General features: G+C 33.9%; 1 protein-coding gene across 1 annotated transcript; it reads left to right on the top strand.

The window, feature by feature from the left end:
* Positions 1–3,863: 3,863 nt before the first annotated feature.
* On the top strand, positions 3,864–11,377 carry LOC132616484 (probable plastidic glucose transporter 1). The gene is made up of 12 exons (XM_060330903.1): positions 3,864–4,218; positions 4,318–4,438; positions 5,166–5,366; positions 5,933–6,032; positions 6,657–6,769; positions 8,058–8,151; positions 8,235–8,391; positions 9,056–9,202; positions 9,305–9,378; positions 10,439–10,527; positions 10,610–10,724; positions 10,910–11,377. The coding sequence occupies exons 1-12, from the start codon at positions 4,020–4,022 to the stop codon at positions 11,111–11,113; spliced, it is 1,614 nt and encodes a 537-aa protein (XP_060186886.1). The 5' UTR covers positions 3,864–4,019; the 3' UTR covers positions 11,114–11,377.
* Positions 11,378–12,681: the final 1,304 nt, after the last annotated feature.

Raw genomic sequence — 12,681 nt, 5'->3', positions numbered from 1 at the left:
ATCCTAATAACTTAAATTTTGTCGATGTACTGTTATTCCCCTTTGATTCGAACCCCCAATTGAATCGGGGGCAAACATCTACGAAAAGATCACTTGAAAACTGTATATTAAAATTTTGAATAAAAAATGGATTTGTTTGTAACTTTTGTTTGTCATTAAAAACTTATTGTGATCTTCCTAATTTTGAGTTTTCTTTTGGTGTATTAAAGTCTAGAAATGTCCAACAACTGATTACATCATTATATCTAATGAAATGAAATTAATTGATTGAATATTACATCCAGAAAAGGTATCAACAAATGCTAATGAAATATATAACATAACTTACGCACCCAAACATATAAATTTACTTTGCATCAACGAATTTGAATATACTATAATGCTCAAGTCAGTAACAATTCTTGCAGGATAACAAAAGTCAAATTGACTTAACAAAAAATCAGCGTAAAGAAATTATCTCGTAATATCCTTGAGGCATGTCGTGGTCCTTTTAAACAGTGGTGGAGCCAGGAATTTGGTAAAGGGCGTGCAAATTTTCTTCTCACCTGTATTAAGGGTGTGCAAAATTAAATATATACTCACAATAGTTAACATTTAATCTATGTATACCGCATAATTTTCTGACAAAAGGTGTGCACCTGACCACCCTTCGCCTAAAGTGGCTTTGTCCGTGCTTTTAAATATGTCGAAGTTCAGTCATATACGCCTATATCCATGAGGCATGTTTTGGTCTTTTTAAATAGGCCTAAGTTCAGTCATATACGCCTAAGGTTCAACTCTATACGCTAACTTTATGCAACTACAAATTTCTTACACGAGTGCCTAAATTAGATTTTGGCAAGCTAAAAGTTTTACACGCGCGCACATACATAATATATTAGAGTTAATTTGTAGTGGCTGCCCTTATGAAAAATAATAAAATGGGTCATTTGCAAAAAAAATCCTATTTTGTGCCGTTCTTTAATTTTTGCCCCCCAATGCATAACTTTTTTGTGTAACATAAGTTTATATTATCACGTCATGATATTTCACAAATTATGCTCTACGCCTTAAAAACTTACACTCACCGGGCATAAATTTAATTTTGAAAGACAAAAATTAAAGAGCAGTCCATTTGAAGAGCAATTCGTGCAATTTACTACTATATAGAAAGGTGAGTGTGGGCACATTTTGGTCGTCCGTTAGCACTTTTTCATCGTCCGTTTTTTAGCCCCAAAAAAATTTTGTGGGCCCACATATTTTAAACAACTACTAATATTTTTTTTTAAAAAAGTGGGCCCACATATTTTAAACAACTACTAATATTTAAAAAAAAAATGCGGCCCACATATTTCAAACAACTACTAATATTTTTTTTAAAAAAATTGTGGGCCCTATATTAAACACCAACAAGTAATAAAAAAAAAAAATAGAACCCACCACATCCAAACTCACGGAGAAAAAAAAGTGGATCTCATACTAACAAAATCAAGCAATATTAAAAAAAAAGTGAATCCCATATTAAAAAACAAACAATGTTAAAAAAAAATGCGTAGAAAATCAAACAATTAAATCAATAATGATGGATTCATTGCCACATGCGTATCAACCCATTAGAGGGAGCAAATGAAATTATTGTACAACAACATACTTAAAATACAAAAATGCTTAGAAAATTAAAAAATTAAATCAATAATGATGGATTTATTGTCACATGCGTATCAACCCATTAGTGGGAGCAAATGAAATTATTTTACACCAACATACTTAAAATACTTTTAAAAAAAAAAGTGTGGTCCCCATATTAAACACCAACCAATATTAAAAAATTCAAAAAAACACCAGCCAATTAAGCATTTAAGAAAAAAGTGTGGTTCCCATATTAAACACCAACCAATATTAAAAAATAAAAAAAAAACATCAACCAATATTTATTTATTTTAAAAAAGAAGTAAATAAAGTGGAACCCACCATCTCCAAACTCACGGGAAAAAAAAAGGTGGACTCCATATTAACAAAATCAAGCAATATAAAAAAAAAAAGTGAATCCCATATTAAAAAAACAAACAATGTCAAAACAAAGAGTGCAGACTTTGTATTTGTAGCAAACACTAATATAATAAAGTTTTAGATACGGCGCACAAACTAAAATGTTATATTAATCGTGTTTTGAACATAATATCCCATATTGACAAAATCAAGCAATATAAAAAAAAAAAAAAAAAAAAAAGGTGAATCCCATATTAAAAAAACAAACAATGTCAAAAAAAAAGTGCAGATTTTGTATTGATAGTAAACTCTAATATAATAAAGTTTTAGATACGGAGCACGAACTATAATGTTATATTAATCGTGTTTTGAACATAGTATATATATATATTATATGCATAAAAATAGTGCAAACTAATAATGTCCAAAAGGGTGGGACCCATACTAAACAACACCAAGCAATATATAAAAAAAAAGTCAACCCCATATTAAAAAAAATATAATGTTTAAAAAAAAAAAGTGCAGACTTTATATTCGTAGCAAACACTAATATAATAAAGTTTTAAATACGGAGCACAAACTATAATGTTATAGTAATCGTGTTTTGAACATAGTATATGTATATATATTATATGCATAAAAATAGTACAAACTAATAATGTCCAAAAAAAAAAGTGCACCCCATAAAGGGTGGACCCCATACTAAACGACATTAAGCAATATAAAAAAAAATGGATCCCGCCATCTCCAAACTCACGGTAAAAAAAAATGGACCCCATATTAACAAAATTAAGTAATATAAAAAAAAAATGTGAACCCCATATTAAAAAAAATAATGTAAAAAAGAAAGTGCAGACTTTGTATTCGTAGTAAACACTAATATAATAAAGTTTTAGATACGGAGTACAAACTATATTGTTATATTAATCGTGTTTTGAACATAAAAAATAGTGCAAATTAATAATGTCCAAAAAAAAAAAAGTGAAGCCCCTATTAAAAAATTAAATAATATTCATGTAATTTCCAATGTATTTCATTAAGTCAATAATGATGAATTCATTACCACGTGCGTGTCAATCCATGAAATTGTTTTTCTTCAAAAGGTTAAGTAGTCAAACCATACAATTTTCTTTATTTTTTTATATTAGCCTGAGATCTAATCTAGATATTAAACTGTTGTATTTGCTATTCCGCCGTGTCATTTATTTGTTATGTTTACTAAAATAAATATACTTTAAAATATTTATATTTTAAAATAAGATAGAATTTAATTAATTTTTTATACTTATTATTACTCTAATAAATGTGAAAAGAAATTAATGTCGTAAAAAAAAAATCAAATGCAGATCAAATAATCAATAAGGTAAATTAGTCAAATTATAATTCTAATCGACGTTTTCTTAAAAAACCATACAAAAGACAACATGACAAGTAAAATGAGCTAAACCGAGAATATTTACTAAAAATTAAAAAATAGTAATTCTTCGTTTAAATAAAAAATTAATTTCTTTGTTTCGTTTTAAACATGTAAAATTAATTTAATAATTTGAATTAGAATTGTCCAAATCAAAATTTGATAAAAAAATAATAAGTATTTTACACCTTTAAATTAATTGAATTAAAATTGAAAGTATCAACTGATGCTTAAATATTGATATTGTTTTATCTCAAAGAGAAGAAAATAGTTTCCTTTTAAACAAGTCTTCTCTTTTAAAAAATATTAATAAATTTGCCGATTTTGTGTTCACAGCAAACATTAATATAATAAAATTTTAGATACGGTGCACAGACTATAATGTTATATTAATCGTGTTTTGAACATAATATATACTTTATATATATATATATATAAATGCACTATAATCTAAAGTGTTGGCACGAGCATAACCCGTCTAGTTCATCTAATGAAATTCAGGCATGCCTTGACCCGGATTGTTATCGGGTTCTGGAAAGGCCGGGTCCAGCGCACCTCCAAACCCGGAGATCTTTTTCAATGATTAATTCAACTCAGTAGTTTTGCCACAAAATTCAACAACAAGAAACTTCATCAAATGCAGCGAGCACTAGCAGTAAACCCACTTCAATGCTCCTTCAAACCCCATTTCAATCCAAAAAATTACCATTATAACCCTCTACAAAGAAATACACAACACTCTTGTTCTCATTCAACTTATTTTTCCTTTTCCAGAGAGTTCAAAGTTTCTGCTAGCAGTAAAAAGCAACCCCAAGATATAAAGTTTGAGAATGGAGGTCTTATTTACTGTTATGTGTTTATATGATATTTGGGTTTCTTTTTTTTTTCTTTTTTTTTTCAAGATTGAGTTGAATAAAAAGTTCAGTTTTTTGCAGATGAGTTGTTACAAGAAAAAGTTATTGGTGATGATGATGGAGTGGATTTGGGGTGGTTACCTGCCTTTCCTCATGTGTTGACTGCTTCAATGTCCAATTTCTTATTTGGTTATCACATTGGGTAATTATAATACTTCTTATTCCTTATTGAGAAAGTACTAAAAGGAACACTTTAGCACATGAAAAAGTGATTTTCTTATGAAGAAGTTCAAAAATGATGTTTACATTTGCATACACACACTCCATGATCGCTGAAAATGGCATCTGTTGTGGACTCCTAGGGTGTGTTTGGTATGAAGGAAAGAAAACATTTTCCTAGAAAATAAGTTGGTTTTTACTTGTTTTCTGTGTTTGGTAAGTAAGCAGAAAATATTATTCAAAAGCATTTCATACAATCTAAGCAAATACCATGGGGTGGGGTGGGGTGGAGGGTAGGAGCGTGGGCGATGATGCGGATTGGGGGCTATGGGGTGGGGGTGGGGTGGGGAGGAGACAATTAATGTGGAATGCCACTTATGGAACTTGTTTTCCCTACTTTCATTAGGGAAGTCATTTTCCTCATTGTAAGGAACTTGCTTTCCTAGAGAAAATGTTTTCCAAAAATTTTGACCAACCAAACATGAGAAAACGGAAAACGTTTTCCGGATAATGTTTTCTTCCATACCAAGCACACCCTTAAATGTTTATCTTAGCTAAACAAATTTCGACTGTTGATCATTGCAACTTATAGTGAATTAAGTCGTAAAAACTTTTGCATTATGTTTTGTTGGAGCCTGCAAACTTCTGAAGTAATTTGTATGTTTTTTAGTCTTTTGGGACTAGTTTTCAGTTTTTGCTGTATACTGTAGAGTAATGAATGGTCCTATCGTATCGATTGCCAAAGAGCTTGGGTTTGAGGGAAATTCATTTCTTGAAGGACTTGTGGTGAGCATATTTATTGGTGGTGCATTCATAGGAAGCATAGCCAGTGGTTCCCTTGTTGATAAAATTGGTTGTCGTCGTACATTTCAAATTGACACAGTACCACTTATTCTTGGGGCAATTGTAAGGTAATTCATTTATGCATGCATCTTGGTGTTTGCAGCTTGGATTTATTAGCTATCTTTATTTTTGCAATTGAAAGGTGCAAAATGCTCCTCTTACCCCAAAAGAATTATGAGTTCCTAGTATGATCAACCCTCCTAATGTTTAGGCTTATTTTGGACATCGATTCATATGCTATTTGAGAGAAATATTTACATTAGTAATGGTCTAGGAAGTACATAAACAAAGCATTTCAGATTTTGAAAACTTAAGAAGGTTACTCCCTTAGTCTCAATCTATATTTTCTCTTCTACTGCTATAGTGATTGAGGTAAGAGTTGAAATTTCATTGTAGTTTGATATAAGCTGGTCTTAGAATTGAGAGAAAGTAACTCATCGTTTATAAAAACTTATCTTGTAAATTGAGATGAAGTTATGTTTTTCAAGAATTTGATCCTCTTTAAGATGTTTCAACAGTTGCAAATAGGGTTATACCCTCATTCAATTGTTAAACTTTCTTGTTTAAGCCTAACAACTGGAAAGAGGAGAAGAATATTTTGCCATTAATTTGTGTGGTGTCCTTCAATTGACAGTGCACAAGCTCAGTCCATTGAACAAATGCTCTTGGGAAGATTCCTTGTTGGCCTTGGTATTGGTGTTAATACAGTATTAGTTCCAATTTATATTGCTGAGGTAATGCTCTTATAATTTCTTTATCTATGACCTCATTCTGGAATTTTTGTTAAAAAGTTCTTCTTTCGCATATCGGCATATGCTAACATTTGGTTTTTCTGTTCATTTCTGGGGTGCATGGGGAGGCAAGTCTGATTGTTGTACTAGGGGAAAGTTTGGCCGTTTGGGCTACTTTTGTCTTTCCAGATTGAAACACTTGTGCTTGTGTTGATCTAGGATGAGATTTGCTTATGTATAAGTCATCACTTAGCCTATTTTGGGAAAAGAAGAACAAAAGCGAAAATTTCTTAAGAAACAATTGGACCTTCAGACATCTTCCATAAGAGACGCTAAAAGATCTTGGAAGATCGCTGCAGCAGAGAGATGATAGTTTTGGTTTTCAAGTTTTGTGCTCACTGTCACCAAATCTCTTTTTGGAGAGTGATTTTTTGCCATTGTTTGCCCTTCTTCTGCTTGAACGTCACGAGCTATCCTTTACCAAGGAGGGAAAGACTTTTTGAGAATGATCCTTTGATTTGGGAAATTGCTTGTGGGATATTGTTTTGCTTGAGAATACATATGTACTGATCACTCAGATATCTGTAGAGAGTCAGAGATATATTGAAGAGACATTTTGTGTTGTAGGTTGCTCCAACGAAATATAGGGGCTTCCTGGGGTCGTTATGCCAAATTGGTACATGCGTTGGTATTATTGCATCACTTTGTTTGGCAATTCCCTCGGAAAATGATCCCCACTGGTGAGTACTTCTAATTATCTTTTTCTACCCCACTACCTTCCATAATCAACTCCATGCTGCAACCAGTGTACAGAACATTGTTGGAAGATATTTGAGTCTATTATGTTGCATTGTTGCGAGAGCTCCAAAATTGCAAGTGTGATGGTACTTTGTATCCTCACTGGAAACTAGATCCAGCTTTCATGTTAAATTTAAGACTTTTTAAACATAATTTGACCCTTGGAGGCCTTTCTTTATATATGCATTTGATACCTGTCAGTTTTTGAAGTCTATATGTTACTTTACATTTCAACTTCTAATCATCCTAGTTTATGTTCTGTGGACCGCTCGGTTGTATGGGAATGAACTAGTTGATTCTCCTCCCTCTTTCATTTTATGTTCTACATTCTGATACTTTTAGGGGTCATTTGGTTTGAGGAATAAGAAAAATTAATTTTGATATAAAACTCTATAGCATCCCCAGTGCCCACTTGTGGGAACACACTGGGTATGTTGTTGTTGTGTAAAACTCTATAGCATTTGGTTTCCGGTAAAACTATGTAAAACTAACACAATCTCTGCATAATTATGGAACATTTGGTTTCCTGTAGGGAACTCTACATAAGTACCAATATTTCCATAACTTATGCTGGAATCTAAGTATTATTTTTTACGGGATAGAATGTGGAGTATGAATACTTGTATTATCAATTTCGCCATATGTTGATTAGAGTATCTAAAGACAAAAATGCCTTTAAACTAGGAAATCCATGCAACAATCCATGTATTATTACTTGTAGTGTAAAAAGTACATTGATATATTCACCACATAATATATTTTACACTATTATTCACCTGCATAACAATTATTACATTATAATATGTTGAAGTGTGTGACCATCTCATCTAAAAGCTTTAGCTGTTAGAGAGAGCACACTTTATTTACTTAATTATATGATCAACACACCCCCTCACGTGTGGGTCTAATTCTTTTTTCATGGGCCAAGCACGTGGAATTTTTCTTTATAACGGGTGGCGGTGAGATTCGATCCCAGACACTCTGCCTGCTCTAATACCATGTTGAAGTGTGTGACCATCTCATCTAAAAGCTTAGGCTGTTAGAGAGAGCACACTTTATTTACTTAATTATATTCTCAACATAATCCAAGCATGATCAGACCGTGAACCAATCAATCCCTTAGTTTCTTGTCCTTTTAATGGTTTCTTACCAGAAGTAGGCAAGATATTATGCAACAAGCATAGAAATTCATGCTTCTCATGTTGGATTCTTTGATGCAACCATTGGCAGGTGGAGGACAATGCTTTATATTGCAAGTGTTCCAGGATTTATTCTTGCTCTTGGTATGCAATTTTCCGTTGAGAGCCCTCGCTGGCTATGCAAGGTATTGATTTTTATTCATGGCATGTTTGTATTAACTCCTGTTATTATGTATGCTGCTAATTTTGTTGTGGGAGATATATGTAGGCTGGAAGACTCGATGAGGCAAAAAAAGTCATCAAAAACTTATGGGGTTCATCAGAAGTAGATAAAGCTATCAAAGGATTTGAGACTGTCATAGAGAATGATGGGAGTGACTTGGACAGCAGTTGGCTGGAACTCCTAGAGGAACCACACTCTAGAGGTTGTATGAAGGTGGTCTTTTTGTTAATACATGATCCTTTATTAGGTTTAAGGTGGTTCCTTAGATTTCATATATAAGTTATCTTCTGTGTGCTAATTTTGATCCATTCAGGTGCCTAAAATCTCCATAATTGCAAACCAGTTTCTTTTTTGTTTGATTAAAGTGGATGGAATTTACTTTGATGATTGTCACTCAGCTTCTTAGGGGTTGTATTGTTGGGGTTTGAGGGGAATATCATGAAAATATGCCTGAGTAATAAAACTGCATAGTTCCAGGATAGAATTATGAGTTTTCTGCTATAGTGTATATCTGGTTCTCTGCGGGATTGCTCATAATGTGAGTTAGCCGGCAACATCTAACAGCTGTCTCCACTTTTTAGAGTAACATTTTTAAAGATGACTTTTGGAATTTAAGCAGATTATCATCTCCACACTACAACCTTTTGGTTACTCTATTACTTGATTGGCTGAAGTCCCATAGTTAATATCTTCCTCAGTTGTCTTAACTCTTAAGTTCTTTTCTGTACAGCGTGCTGGATGCTCGCACATCTTGGTGTACAATGTGTCACAATCTGCTGAGTGATGATGTTATGCATGTTGCACGAGCATGCACATAAAAATGTCAATCCTCCAAATTAGGCTTCAACATTGTTCTTTTCCTGCAGTTGCTACCGTTGGAGGTGCCTTGTTTGTACTTCAACAGTTAGCTGGTATAAATGGAGTTCTCTACTTTTCGTCCTTGACTTTCAAAGATGTTGGAATCTCAAGCAGCGCTTTAGCAAGCTTATATGTGGGACTGACCAACTTTGCAGGTAAGTAATGGGTCAAAATGACATGAGATGCACTTTGCACCACCTGTTTGAGCTCACTTCATTCCGAGGTACTGTTTAGTTGTTACTATGTGCTTCTTGCAGGTACACTATGTGCTTTATACTTGATGGATAAGCAGGGGAGGCAGAGGCTTCTAGTTGGAAGCTACGCTGGAATGGTGAGGGAAAAATGTTTTTCTCTCCTAAAGTGAAAGTTTAACGTAAATTGTTTAGTGCATTGTTATGTCTCTTAGACCCAGTGTTTTGGAAAGCGAGAAACGGAAAAAAGCGACGAGGGGTCACTTCACCGAAGCGAGAAGTGTGAAGCGAAGCGCACACTTTTTTCGACTGAAGCGCAATTAAGTACAAAAATAAAAAATATTAAATTTGCATAGGTAAATAACCAAGAACTCAATCGAAATAACATATTAAGTAAATCTTCAATTCTTAAATTAAAAATAATCAAATAGATACTAGAACTAGATAGTCAATAATCCTCATAAGAAAAAAAAAAAAGCTAACAAAATAGAGAAACAGATAACCAAAAAAAAAAAAAAAAACTTCAGTAAACTAACAGAGGAGAAGAGTAGAAGAGAAAAAAATCAGGAAAGAGAAGAGGAAGACAAGAGAACTTACCTTGAAATCCTAGAATTGGAGGAGAAGAAGAGCAACGAAGAAGGTGCGTAAGTCCGTTGCAATTGTTTTAAAATTAGACCTAAAATTAACCTTTATTTCACTTAAATCTCCAAAAATCTCGTTTTTTTTTTCTTTCCAAAAGCGACGCTTCACGCCTCCTTCTCGCTTCTGCTGAAGCGAGCATTTTTAGATTGCCTCGCTTCATGGAACAAAAGGGCTGACCTGTCGCCTCGTCTCGCTTAACGCTTTAAGCGCTGAAGCGACCTCTTTTAGTAACACCGTTAGACCTATATATATATATATATATATATATATATATATATCAAGTGTTTTCAGGAGTAATATTTATGGGACTTGGAATTTATCTTGCCACTCGGTATGGTTAGATATCTTGTGTACTAAGGGTTATAGGCTTCAAGCTTGTTATGCATGGGGGAAATGGCAAGGTGGCTGAAAAATAAGTCTCCCTGAAGACGCAAGTTTCTGGTTTCCATTTCTTCTAGCACAATAATAGAGAAAAGGAAAAATAAAAATAGAACGCTTTGAGGTCATTTTTCAAATAGTGGATAGTCAACTCACTTCCATTGGATCTATCTTTTGCAGGCTTTGTCAATGTTTCTGATTGTCTATGCTATCAGCTTTCCGATGGACGGTGAAATAAGCAACAACTTATCAATACTGGGTACCATCTTGTATGCATCCATACGAAAAATGCTCAAAAAATACTACCTAAATTTCCCTGTGGTCTCTCTTTAACATTTCACTCTGGTGTAGGTATATATTCACCTTTGCTGTTGGAGCTGGTCCAGTAACTGGTCTTATAATACCAGAGCTAAGCAGCAGCAGGACACGGGGGAAGATAATGGGATTTAGTTTTTCCGTGCATTGGGTATGTATCAAGATCATATGTGTCATTTCAGTGCTTCAGACTAATTAGCTGCAATCTATTCAGTTGATTGCACGAACTCTCTCTCAGTTTCATTTTTACCTTTTCCTCTCTGTTCTCAGCAGCAATAGTTTCCCTAGGTGAAAGATGTTTCCTTTAATCTGGACTTGTTTATGGTGATTGAACAGGTCTTTAACTTCTTGGTGGGTTTATTTTTTCTGGAACTCGTTGAGAAATTTGGTGTTGCACCAATTTATGGAAGCTTCAGTGCTGTTTCGTTGTTGGCAGCAGCCTTTGCTTGCTTTTTTATAGTTGAGACTAAAGGCCGATCTCTTGAAGAGATTGAAATGTCACTAAATCCCAAATTTCAGGGCAAGCGTAATTCAGAATAATCTGATCTCATGCTGAAGAAAGATAAGAGATTGTAGAGAAACTTTTGGTGCTTGTGCTGATCTCAAGTGAGTGCCCTTTTGCTCATTTCATTTTGACCATGTTGACACTTTGATTGGTCTGTGGAGCTAAAAATTCAAGCGACATTGTGCATGACACTATTCTGTGGGAGATTTTATACTAAAACTCAAAGCAACATTGTAAAAGATATTGTAATATCACTCTTTTATTATGTTTGTTGTGCAAACTGAAAGGTCTTTTCTTTTCTTCCTAGGTTCTTTGTTATTGAACCTTCACCATACAGGGGGGATTATTGCTGTGCCTGGTCCAGTGTCATTTCCGTTACTGTTAGGTTCCTATAAATAGGTGGCACCATTTTCCGCTTCAAAGAAAGATATTGTATTCCCCCCGGAAACCCCGCCTACATCACCGTTTAATATCTCTTGGCCCGTAACAGCCAAACCACCCGTGCGTTAGGCTCAATGTGAGCTGGATCACTTAGCCACCCTTTATAATTGGAAACACGAGCACCCGTGCGTTAGGCTAAACATGTAATTTCGGCAATCTGTTCTACGAAAGATGGATTTTCAATTCAAAGTTCAAATCTTAATTCAGAAAGCCTCTCCACCATTCTACAACCTGAATTTTCCCAGAACCACTACACAGTCCCTTTTCCTCATTATCACCTTCACCATCCACAAAATACCTTTTTTCGCTCCATCACCATTAGCCTCGCCACCATTCTACACCACTTCAGCTAGTTTTTACAGCTCCAACCGTCTTCCTTACACCATTGTCTTTCAACAAATAACATATAAAGTACATGTTTCCCTCTCCCGTCAGAGTTTTATTTTTTGTGGTGGTTTCATGGTGGACAGATATGAGAAGAAGAGGCGGCCGTGGTGGTGGCGGGAAAAAGAAAAAAATAATTGATTTTTTTTGTCATTGAAATAACTGGAAAATAACAATAATTCAATTTTTTTCATCCATAGCGAAGGGCAAACCTTAAAGACCACCAATTTGAAGGGCAAAACTTAAAGACCACCCCAAATGAAGGGCAATCCGCGCAAAAAAAAAAAAAAAGTACTTCAAGCCTATACTTCACATTTCACACATCTAGGCTGTTTATTAAGAAATTATTGCTAGCACTTCTAAATGATGGAACCTGATGGGAAATGGGGAAATTGCAAGTTATATGTACTGAGGGCACTTAAATTTATTAGTATAAGCAAAAACAATTAGAGGTCGTTTGATTGGAGTTTAGGAGATGTAGTCTCCGTGTAAACGTTAGAATTAATTTGTATAATATTTGATAGGAATTTGAGGAAATTTAATATTCACATAAAAACCATATCAATTAATATAACGCTTGATTTATACTTTTCATTTTTCACATAACTAGTAGGACTACATGTGAGGAGAAGAAATAATCAAACTTTTTACGGGCTCTCAAATCAAACCTATATTTGATGAGCTTTAAAAGATATTTTGAGTTCGATAATTATTTCTTTTGATAGAATTCCTCTTCTATTATCCTAATAACTTAAATTTTGCCGATGTACTGTTATTC

This window comes from Lycium barbarum, chromosome 11 (genome assembly GCF_019175385.1).
Source record: "Lycium barbarum isolate Lr01 chromosome 11, ASM1917538v2, whole genome shotgun sequence".
Lineage (NCBI taxonomy): Eukaryota > Viridiplantae > Streptophyta > Magnoliopsida > Solanales > Solanaceae > Lycium > Lycium barbarum.
This window is presented reverse-complemented; position numbering and strand designations above follow the sequence as displayed.